This window comes from Thermobia domestica, chromosome 5 (genome assembly GCF_964235325.1).
Source record: "Thermobia domestica chromosome 5, izTheDome1.hap1.1, whole genome shotgun sequence".
In the NCBI taxonomy this organism is placed as follows: Eukaryota; Metazoa; Arthropoda; class Insecta; order Zygentoma; family Lepismatidae; genus Thermobia; species Thermobia domestica.
In genome coordinates this window covers 164,819,210-164,832,029 of record NC_137458.1, presented here as the reverse complement: position 1 = coordinate 164,832,029, position 12,820 = coordinate 164,819,210, and the positions used below count along the sequence as shown (strand labels likewise).

The window sequence follows — 12,820 nt, the reverse complement described above, 5'->3', positions numbered from 1 at the left end:
AAAAAGTTACGGAGACATTGCTTAGTCCTTTCATTTTTAACATTGTTAAGGAAGAGACAGTGCCATGCCGTGGGGAAGCGGGGCAAACGGGACGATGGCCCCGGGCTCCGAAGCAAAGGAGGAGCAAAATTCGGGAGGAAAAAGAAAAGAAAGAAGGAAAGAGGCCAGAGAGAGGAAAAATGTTACTCATGTTAGGAAAATGCATGTGAACATATATAAAATGGAAGGATAAAAGTAATAAAAGGTGCTCAAAATCAAGGAAGAGCAGGTTTTTTTTTTTTTTTTTTTTTTTTGAACATTCTCTTACGCTTCGCGTCAACCATGATGGCGCTTAGCGGCTGGTCTGTGTGCCTTACTTCTATGTACGGGGGCGCCGTTGTATACTCTCGCCCCGGGCGCTGATGTTCCGCGGTACGGTACTAGGAAGAGATACATCTCAAAGAAAAGAATAAGTAAGACTCTACAGATAGCCTAACAAACTTTTTAACGATTATTTATATGATCAATTAAGTATATCTTATATTTAGTACGATTTTTTCCTTAAAAAATAGTTAATATAGAAAATTTGTACAGTTGTTTCATGAGAACAGCAGTGGCGGCTCGTACTGTCATTAACAAAGCGTGCTACAATATAGTCTATATATATATATATATACACGTGTATTTACCCACTGCAGGCGGAAGTTGATATCCATCCTTCGATTCTTAATGCTGGCAAACTTTTCTAGCACCCTGGAGTTGAAATCTAGCATGCTGTTGATCAAACTTTTTTCTATCTAGAGCATGGAAAGGGCAGTTAACCTTCTTGACCTACGGAAATTCCTTACGAATGTCTTAATTCTCTTTAGAGACGAAAAGCATCTCTCAGGCTCTGCTGTGGACATTGGTATGGTCACTATTATTTACAAAAGGGTTTTTATTTCGCTAAAATTGTCCTGTAAGTTGTTTTTAAAGATAAGCTGACAGAACCAAAAGCTTAGTGCGAAGTCACTGATTACCTAACATTAGGTAGCTTTCAACCGCAGTGTCTAGAATATGTTCCGGAAAAATTACTAAAATTTGCAGAATCCAGAAGTTTGACGGCATCCAAATGGCTTGTTTTCTCAAATTGATTTCGCGCATGCGCAGAAATGCGACCACATACGTCTTTGGCATTGGGTACTCTGCAAGATATAATCCGCCCACATTTGTTTTCACCAACTGTTGGAAGAAACATATCACGTGTCCTAATATGTCATTCCGAATTTTCTCAATGGCTTCAATGAAATATTTAAGTGCTGTTTGTACTTTATTGGTAGGCCTGCACTGAATTTGATTATAGAAAATATTCACATCCGGCATTATTTTGTGAAAAAATTCTAACCAAAAGATGAATTCCCGGTGTTGGATTTCTCTAGTTCTGAAAAGCATTCTTTAGAAAAATTTTAATTTTCATAGACGGAATTGACGGTTCGTGACTTCAAATTCAATCGAGTAGCTGACCCACTCGGAATACGTCGTACAGCCATTTTTTCCAAAACAGATAAACGCTGGGGGTAGCAGTAGGGAAAATGTGGAAAATCCTGAAAGACTACAGGAAAAAAACCCTTGTCGATTGATTTTGAGATGCAGTTCTTTCCATTATCAAATTTAATTGGTTAACAATGGACGTAGTGTGCCAAAGGAAAGTGTTCTTTAATTTTAGATTGTACGCCATTAATTGACCCCTTATTACCGATGACCCATTAAATGTATGTGCTATAATTTTGCTACGATCTGAATCTGTGTCAAATATGTTCAATTCATTTAATATACACTCCCGAGTCCCGACAATTCTGGGTTCCAGGACCTTTAGGATTAAAGAAATTAAAAAAGAGGAAAAAAGAGAGAGCCGAGCGGCGACCGCCGCCAGAGGGCAGAAGAAGAAAGCGAGAAAGAGGAATACTTGGCGCTTGCGCAGAATGTCTTCGGGCTCAACCTAACTCAGCACGGTGGAAGCTATTCTGGGTGTAAAAAAAAAAAGGGAAGTGGACAAGGCATATTGAGATCTTTGCTCCATGCTAGAGATATATTTGTTGAGTAGGCTTGTATAGTTCAAGCGGGCTCCATTCAGTACAGCCCGCTCGGTTCGTTAGTACAACTTTCACACTGCTGAAGGCGCTGATAATCGCGCTCCACGCTCGAAAAAGGTCGTCATGGGAAAGTTCTGTATTTTGTTAATTGGCGAACAGTTTAAACAAATGAATAGATGAAAATTTTTGAACTAAAATTAATCTGACAGAAATACACAAACATAGGAAGCGGGCTGTAGCCCGGTAGCCCTACGTCAGAAACCGCTACCTTAGAACAGAATGGAAGAACCATACTGACAATGAAAAGCTGAAAGAAAATTGTAACCTTACGGTAAGAATTACACTGTCGTTTGTGAGTGAAAACATGAAAATTATGTTAGTTTGACTATTTCTCAGCGATACGTAGACAAATTACATTTGGCGTTGATTTGAAAAAAAAAATATTGTAATAATTAATAGTTTTTTGTGTTCTAGAAATAAATTAAAGCAGTAAACCCAAGGAAAGTAGGGTTGTACAGTTGCTGGAGAAAGTGTGAAACATCATAAAATCGTTAAGAAAAGTAAATGGGAGCGTTAGTACAAACAGATATAACAAACAAGCCCATTACTCCCAAATCAAACTTAGGCTAGAAGATACGAATGATTCATTTCATGCAAAGGCGTTTGGCAGCAAATTGCCCTGGTAACCCTCGGTAATGCCGTACAAGCATTTTTGGAGTTGGTCTGCGTCGACTAATCTTCCTGACATCAGAGGCAGAGCACAAAGTGCTCAGAGCGAGTTTTTAGGAGCCGCTCAAAGTTCAAAAAATCCTTGTTGATAGTTATTTCTGGTCTTTACTAAGCGTTAGAAACACTTCACTGTGGCAGACTGGGCAAACATAATTTGTTTTGATGATACTAGAATTAACTGTTTCGGCTCTGATGTGAAGTAATGACCTTTACGGAAATCCAAATAACATTTCTAGGACTCTGATATGTATCCTATATTCTCAAAGTTTGGTGAAAGCAATTTTAAGCTGTAGAATTGTTCATTTGGGGGCTTGGACGATGCCGACAAACTGTTGGCAGGCTGTATGACCACCAATACAAGAACACATCATCCTGCGGACGGGCTGATGGGCAACTCATAATCTGATTTTGTCTTTCAGCAAGATAACGATCACATACACGGTGCTAATGTCACCATTACATTGCTTCGAAGTGAGTGATCTCACTTACTTGAGTATCCGCCAAAATCTTATCTCAACCTGATTGACAATTTTGAGTTGATGTCAAAATATCCTTGCTATTGCAGAAAGATGACACTGAATCTCTTGAATTTTGATGTCGCACAGTAACTGCCTGCATCACTATTTCGACTTCTACATTTGTATACATCTGTGAAGTCGATACCTCAAAGAATACAAGCAGTTGTTCGTGCCAAGGATAGCTATACACAGTGGTAATAAAGAAGTTAATTTAGCTTTAGTAATTAGAGTCAACTATTTCATAAAGTTTTATCTTCCTTTCTTTCTACCATACTCCGTTATATTTTCAAAAGGCAAAATAGATTTTGTTTAAATTTTCTTACCCTTTCCTAACAGAAACTAAACAAGTATGAAAATAATTTTGTACTTAGTTTGAGGAATGATTTGTGTGAACAAATAGTAGAGTCATTGTTTATATCAATGTTGCTACAATACTGATGACCACGAAGATCGTAGTAGGAATTTTGAACGAAGAAAAAGAAGTATTAATTAAACATAAAATAGAATTATCTAATAGATACCGTATAAAGGTGATTTCATTTCTTTGCTAGAAATTGAAAATTACTAATAGTACTTTTCCATTTCATCTAGCAGCCAATATTATTTTCAGGAGTCGTAGAACCTTTCAGAACATAGTTTATCTGCTAAAAAAGTTGCTGACAATAAGCTGAAATCAAATTTTGATATTGGAATATAATTTGGTGTTGTTGTTAATGATGTATTTACATTCTAGTTTGCTCCAAGAAAAATAAAAATTACAGAAGACACTTGATATTTTAGAGTTCTACAACTGCTTATATCAAGCAATACAAACAGTGTATAGTAACAAATTCGATCACTAAGTAGCATGTGGTGGGCTGAATTGAACGCGCTGGCATAGCCAGATTTTGAGGTGTGCGCGTATGTATATGCACAATGAAATACTTAAATATTAGCACCACAATGGTAGAGTGCCCTTAATCGACAGTCCCAAGAAGTATTTAAATAGAGTAATTAACAGAAGTTATGTATATGAAATATATTAATTGCTTGTCATTACTTAAATTTTTAGAAATAAAAAAAAGATGCGGTAGAGCATTTTTTTTAAAATATTTGTTTTTTTTTAAAAAAAGGATTATGTGGTTTATTAATACATAAGATACTCTTAACCTCAGGTAATCTGTGGTTTTACTTCAACACAGATGCTCCGTTGAAATGGTCAGATTGCAACCATACACCCTTTTCTGTTTATGTTCTTGCCATTCTGTAAAAGAAATAACATTTTCGAAATTTTCCACATACGTTGATTAATGTCTGGAATCCGCACAAGAAAGACTTCCATGCGATTTTGTAGATTTTTCATGGTGATAAAGTAGACACTCCACTCCCCCACACATATCATACAGATTTTACACACTGATACACAAACACACAAAAAAATTATTTTATATTCACACAAATATTAAATTGAAAAGTGACCGGTCGATCGAAACAAAAAAATAAAAAATGAATTATTAATTTTTTTCTATGAAAATTTGGCATTTATATATTTTCGTTCATATTTCGTGTACGTGTCGTTTCGATGTGTTCTTCATTGTCTCCTTTCTTAATTCCTCTCTCTTCTCACTAAAGTTCACTCGGAATCCTGTAATCTCCTTGATGATATTAATTGCTGCTCCTGGCTGCCATTCTGGTTGTTCTTCACTGCACTGGCCTCTCTTTCTTAGCATCTCTGGATCTAGTCGAAGACATCAGGTTTATGCACTGTCACTGGATGATTCTCATCTGGATTGCCTCAAAGTCTCTGAAATGTGCTGCTTCTACGATTCAGTTCCAAAGTTCACACTACATTGGTCACATATGACGCACTTAAAATTCGAAAAAATGAAATGAAATGAAATCTTTAAGTTTTACGTCCCACGGTTATGCCGGTTAGGCTAAAGGAGACGGTGATTATGAAAAATGAATGAAATGGTGGAATGAAGAAAGCGGGGGGAAATGGGAGAACCCCGAGGAAACCCACGCACACGGTGTTTGTCCACCACAAAATTCACTTGGCGGGGGCTGGGATCGAACCAAGCACCAGAGGTGAACGCTCTACCACTGAGCCACCGCGACCCCCCACTTAAAATTCGACTATTTGGATTTTATGGATATTTTACATGGCGAACTACATATGAGAGTTATATGCTAGTAGTTTTTGTCCTAGCTACAGATTCAAAACTCAGTCTCTACATTATTACAAAATATTCTAACTCTCCCCTTTTTAACACCTCTTCTTGCAACATGTGTTGGCCGTAAAGCATATACTGAGATGACGTGAAGTTCTGAGACAGACTTACGACAATTGATATTTCACATCGAGACGAAGAAAATACCCTCAATATCGATTAACCTCGCGATTCTGTTATTTAAATGTGCCTATCTCACAAAACAGACCTTTGTCACGATGAGTCTTGCACTAACTATTACAGACGAAGACCTCTGTGTATCGCGTCTTAACATCAACTAACTCCTTTCCTGTCATACCTTCTTCTTACAGAGGAAAGAACATGATTTTTTAAAGGCTCGCTCCTGATCTACCCAAAATTCAATATATAGCAACTTTTCGCGGACTCTAATGGTTTTGTCGCTAATATGTCTGGGTAGTACACTTTCACGTAATCTTTCATTTATTACTAGAATATTGTTGCTTGTCATCTGTATTGAGTTTAACCACCGAATAGAGGAAATACTAAGCTATAAAACGGTGTATCATACACTTTTTTAAAATCCAATTATTAAATACTTGTTTATATTGTTTTCCCCGGCGTCACTATCAATTTTCTTTGTAAATCCCATTCCTTGCCGAACCCAGTATATGTGCTTTTGTTTACCTCGCCAGAGTACTCTAGTGGTGATCTCTCGCAACCTCCGCACACACCCTTGCTCATGGTTTATAACTTTTTTACACCATAATTATTATGAATCGACATTATATTCTATATTACATTGTGCTAAATATTCCTCTGATTATATTTACATCGGATTCCAGCAGTGACATTCAATTTAGAATTAATAATCAGTAAATATACACATGTCGACTGCTATGACATTCACGGTACTAGGTCTCGCTGTTGTCTCAATCACACTAATGTCAAAAGAAAGCACAGCAAAGTAATAACCTTTTGCTTTAAAGTTAACATAACAACGGAAACTTCTTCTCTGACCCAAAATTGCATCTCATATAAAATTTCTACAATTCTAAAATATGTAATAACGCTAGGATATGACTGCATTCATTATTTTCAATGGGGAAGAAACCCACTCGCAGGAAGAGCATAAGCTCTTCACTGTCGAAACCGAGCTTTGAAGAGAAAAAATTATAGACTGGATTTGCTGGCGGGATCTAACCCAAGCTACCGAAGTTTCTGGTGTGAAAACTGGTCACTTGAAGAAAATCTAGCACCTTATTGTTCCCAAGCATTCTAACCCACTTGCTAAAATATCTGAGCAGAAATATACAAAGGTTTAGGAATAGGATATATGTCGCCAAAGCAGCAACGTTAGCAGCTCTGCTCACTTCTACCTAACTATGTTAGAAGTATGATTTAAATATATGACCTAGATAAAAGTTTCTCTCTTACTACAATCCTTTCTAGGTGTAGATAGCAATCCTGTGCGCACGTACGCTGCTCTCAACTGCTAGGGAACATTTTTAAAAAAGAAAATACTCAGTGGTGCTTTTCCAAGTTCAGTTTTCTTCCCTACATATAGATTCTTATATGTAGGTGTATTCCAGAAATAAGTGAAAAGAAAATGCTCTTATCCTAAACTAACTTATATATTCTTAATTAACATATAGATATGTAAATTAATCTAATATTATGCAAAAATTTCGGGTGAAATTAACATTTTCACCCGAAATTATAATTAAAATAAAATATAGCTATATGTGTGCCTCATACAAGCAGCACGCAGAAAAGCTATTGTAGGTAGTTCGAAATTGATGTATGTTGACTTCAACAAAGGACGGCTGTTGTGTGTCTGAATTGGCATGTAGCTTCAAAAATTACGGCCGTATTGGAGGGCTATATTACAGCCAATATTGGTTAGAGTTATATTGAAATAACAGTATATGGATGCGATAAAATACCAAATAATACTTTCGATAAAGTGGATACTTTTAAATATCTAGGATCAATATTATCAACCATATTCACGAAGACATTAAATGTAGACTAAAATCAAAGAATTCATGTTATAAATATTATTCAGTTAAACATTTTTTGTTGTCGTGAATTCTGTCAAGGAATTTATAGTTTAAAATATATAAAACGATAATCATGCCTGTTGTCCCATATGATTGCAAAACGTAGTCGCTTACTTTGAGGGAAGAACATAGACTGAAAATATTTGAGAACAAGATCCTAAGACGAATATTCAGACGCAAGAGGAAAGGGAATGGAGAATGGGGTAGTGGGGAAACTTCAAAAAGAGGAACTACACAATTTATGTTGTTACTAAACATTGTTAGGGTCATCAAATCTAAGAGGCTTAGGTGGGTAGTTCATGTAGCAGAATGGAAGAAAGTAGGAACGCTTTCAAAGTTTAACTGGCAATCCAATAGCAAACCGACCATTAGGAAGATCTAGGTGCAGACGGGAGAACAATATTAAGATGGATCTCGTAGAAATAGGAATGCAAAGTAGAAATTGGATCAAGTTGGCTAAGGATAAAATTCATGGAAAGGTTTCATGAAAACGTCATTAGACCTTTGGGTTCCATAGACCATAGAGTTAGTTAACAGTATTTGACCAAAGGGTTCCATGAGTGAAAAATGGGATCAACACTGTTCAATCCCAAAAAAAAAAACATCTCTGTTATAGCTGCGGTGCCGTAGATATCGGAGACCCAGACGTACTAACAATGTGACGCAGAAAGTTGATTCCTTGAAGCGATGTCAGAACTTACTTTTTCAAAGAGCAATAGTAACGGAATTAGAACATTCCTCCGCGATAGTCAACTACATAACTCTGCAAGTTACACCTGGCAAAGAAGTGTAAGGTGCCAGTCAACGTGGCCTCGTCTGTCATATGTCATGGAGTGAAAGACAAACAGAAGAGAGGTCTGTCAACTCTCGTTGAGAGGACAGACAGAGGTGTATCTGTCGGAATGTGATTATAGAAAAGGGATATCTTCTATCGGCCTCGTGGTTCCAGAAGTAGATCTAATTGGATACGCGAATATGTGGGAAGATTTTCACATGGCTTTACGGCTGTTGGTGGTTACTGCTGCAATGTCAAACTTTCGCTACGCAGAGTGGACAAAAAAGCTAAAAGCAATGCAGTTTATTTGCAGACGAACATTTTGGAACCACTATATCGCCATGATATTCCATCCCATATTGAAGCCACAGATCTCTCGTTGCATTCAATAGGACAAGGCATACAGATTTAAATAGAAGTCAACATTGGTGTACATCAAAGCATATAGCACGAGAAATGTTAATTCATACAATCCCTTTACAGACATTCCTGTTAAGCTCCTGATGAATCCCACTTAGAGTTTCGTGGGTTCCTATTGTTGAAGTGTTCAAACTGATGATGGCTTACAAAAGTCATATCGAAACTTTATCTGTAAAGTGAAACAATAGGCAGAAGAACACCTTAATGACATTTCGTTCATAGAGCGGAGCTGTTGCAACGTGGTCTAAGGAGCTTTGCAAAATACCTTTTCTGGCCTGTCCAATCCCCACATCCCGTCCAATTCCCACATTCTCGTCTCAACTATCTCTGAGTGATACACTGCACGCAGAATGCTGTAATATGTACTTTCTGCCATTCATGAGCCCCATGGCTCCATTCCGCGTCACATCAAAGCTGTTTTGCAGCGAAATATTAACATGCTAATTTGCACTTTCTTAAATCACGAGTAGTCGTACTAGAATTTCCATTGATAAGTATATATACATTATTGAAATCAAGAGAAATGTTCTTGAAGAAATTATACTTGTGATAAACACATTAGAACATACGAAGAAAACTGACGTCTTAATTCGGTCGCAGATGAAGATGACGTGTCAAGTCTCCAGATTTCTGCTTCTTCTTCTATAAATAAATTAAACAAATTCAATTGTACGAGTAATTATTATCTTACCAGATTGAAATGCTGATGGCAAGAAATGCAATAACGTGGAATTTCATCTTGTGTACCTAAAAAAGAAAAAGTTCAAAATCAGAAAAGATTATATGGCTTTTATAGCGGTACTGTTTAGTTTTATCAGCCTTCTAATTTATAAGGGGAAAGTACTCCGCTTACTTGATATTGAAAAAAATTGGTCATAGCTTTATACTTTTAAGGATAGATTAATGCTAATGAGATACGAATTAACCTTAGACTCTAAACCTTAAATGTGCAAAATTTCAAACTTCTATGTACATTTTGAATAGACTTAATTCTGAAGAACAGCCTGTTTTCATACTGATCTGAAATTTCCCCGTAGAGGGTTCAAATATTTTTTGTTTACATTTTGTGTAAAACGGCTCGATATTCCTCGCTAGTTTAAAGATGTTTGTAGGGATAGTGCCCTTGTTACCTGTACATTTTATTTTGCAAAAGTGCATGCGTGAATTTATGGACAGTGGGGTTCAACTGCAGATCTTGTAATATGTGCTCAATTTGTGTAACTACTGCAAAAAACTACTCAAGTCCAGGCTCTGGTTATGGAGAACAGAAGGTTGAATGTTGGAGGTAATTGTAACCTTACAGGATTTTCTCATTGCATCGTGGAAATAATGTTTACAGACTACTTGAACTTGTCGAAGGTTAGTTCACAATTACGTTCTCCGATAGCTCGATGACGAGAAGATCTCCCGGATAAGTAAAAGGTTTCTTACAGAATAAGAACACCAAAGTGATACCTCACACATGCTTCTGTTCTCAAATTCTATGCTCCAGTGACCTACCTCTGTCTATTTTCAAAGCTGAATGATTCACTGCAAGGTAAGCGTTTTAAAGCTTTCTAAAGGGTCATTTTCCAGTCTCTGAACATACCTACGAAACGATTTCTCGGACGCTTTTGAAAGTAGGATATAAGAATTGCAAGGTGGGTAGATGTGAATGTGAATTGTATTTAAAAGTGGCAGAAATATATATTATTTGAAAACTGAAAACTATGGAACTTATAGAAAAATACGTAACATTGGTATATCTTTAAAATGAACGAAAAGTCTAATGGTTTCTTCATTGACTTCTGAAGTCTACTAAATGTCTTTTACTTTCTACAAATGAATTATACATGAAGAACTTGCGCTTATGTCAAGGGAAAGTTGCCCACGCTATGCTGAATTTCTAACTATACTGCTGATACTGTGATGCAGTTTTTTGGGGGGCACAACGTAGAAGATAAAACTATTCAAAGGCATATCTTAAATGGTGCCCGGGTCAAAAAATTTCTGGTATATCACAATTTCAGCCGATAGTTCGGTCTACTGCAAGCGATCAAATTTCACTCAGATTCTTTAACAGAGCCGGCATCCACCCTGCACCATCGAAACCTAGAAGTAGCAGAGTTATTAAGAGCATTAGTTATAGTTGGCACTAAGACGGGTGTGTGATCGTTATGCAGGTATTTGCTAATTCATATAGCATGCACTTCAACCTAGAAAAGAACTTTACGTCTTCTCCTTACGACATTTCTTACGGGTCTTTCTAGAAATTAAATTCAACATATCGATTAGATCGATTTATTGGTAAAATACTCATACACTTATACAGGATGTTCATTTATGATGTAGCCAAAATTCACTGCTGAAATCCTCACACCTAAACAACAAAAAAGTATATATTAATATAGGGAGAAAAACGCGTTGTTTCAAAGTTACGGGATGCCGAAATCGAGAAAATTGTAATTTTGAGTCTGACTAGCTCGAAAACTATGAGAGATATCAACAGTGGCTAAAGACATATTAGAGGAACTAGTACGCTGTCTATCTAAATTAACATGTTTCAGAGTTGAGACGTATCGGCGCAACGGATTTTATAGAGGGAGCTGCAGTTTATGTTCAACTCTTCTTCCCCTCTCTCTAAAATCATATGTGCCGGTACAATCTAACTCTGAAACATGGTTATTTACATAGACAGTGTACTAGTTCCTCTATTATGTCTTTGACCGCCGTTGATATCTCTCATAGTTTTCGAGCTAGGCAGACTCAAAGTTACAGTTTTCTCGATTTCGACATCCTGTAACTTTGAAGCAACGCGTTTTTCGCCCTATATTCATATAGAATTTTCTATTGTTTAGGATTTCAGCAATGAATTTTGGCTACGTAATAAATGAACACCCTGTATAAGAGCGGAATGATTACCGAGTGATAGGGCCGAAACAATTCTTTAATTTCGCAATGTATACTTTAATTTATCCCCATAAGTCATTTCTAGTCCTTCAGATACCTTTCATCATTAGCGAGAGTGGGCCAACACCATACCTTTATTGTGAGTGCAGTTACTGGTGTCGGGAAGTCGGAAAGCAGTAATTTTACATTAAATCGAATTAATTTAGGCACCATCGTTATGTATAATTCATATAAATTTCGTTCTGATCATAAGTTCCTCTAAATATTCAAAAATAGCCACAGACCCAAAATATTTTAGGACTCCATACATGACTCGCGTTAAGATTTCAAGAAAATTTCAAAAAATATCAGAATTGTCGTAGACTACTCGGAACTTCAGGGAAAATTCAATATCATTGAGAATCACCTTGAATTGAGGTCCACAGATCAAAATTCGGTGTAATTCTCATCGGGCAAACTTGCTAGATGGTATAAAATCTAACTTTCAGGTAAAAGGAAAAATTTAAATAAACGTCAAAATTAACCAAACTTGCCCTGAAAAACGGGAAAATTTAAATACTCTTTCAATGATATTAATATTAACGCTAATAGCTATAGTTTATGCTTGTAAAAGGGGTTTCGTTTGTCTCAGCTCTTTCCAAGATTATCTCTCACTAGAATTGATGACAATTTACAGAAAATGTTAAAATTATCGTTAAACTTCTGAGCTTTCAAGAAACAAAACAATATATTATGCTGAACTGACGCTAGAAACTACGCTTTTACTTTCTATTTCTCGTTCAGGTTGCGACTTACCCACTAAAGAACACAGTTAGACCAAATTTAGACAACACAGTTTGAATTTACAGACAGTTTTACATTTCGTACAAATCAGATTTTAGTACTGTCGAACACACCGCACATTATAACCGTCAAATCCGGCTGGAGTTGTTGTTGAAACATCAAGGTTTCTTAATGGACCGTATGGCAACCCAAAGCTAAGTCTTTCATTAAATCAGTCAAATTTGAAAAATCCATATCTTGGCCAGAAATTACCCTAGAATGTTCCTTCTTGGGCATGGCAGGTTCTGTGATTTCGGTACTGATTCTGTTTTCTCTAAGCTGTAGAACATGGTTATATTTTATCCATCTTACTGACTTTTTAGCAACCTCTCGCGGGCTTCTGTTATTCTACAATGTTATATTCACCGTGTGTAGACAAACACAG

At 36.6% G+C, this 12,820-nt stretch overlaps 1 protein-coding gene across 1 annotated transcript in view; it reads right to left on the bottom strand.

The window, feature by feature from the left end:
- LOC145684721 (uncharacterized) overlaps nt 1–12,820 on the bottom strand; it is a 53,567-nt gene that overhangs the window by 38,652 nt on the left and 2,095 nt on the right. Inside the window, exon 2 of the mRNA XM_081757094.1 lies at nt 9,416–9,471. Within this exon, the coding sequence (XP_081613220.1) occupies nt 9,416–9,462 (47 nt within the window). The 5' untranslated portion in view covers nt 9,463–9,471. The remainder of the gene's footprint in view (nt 1–9,415; nt 9,472–12,820) is intronic.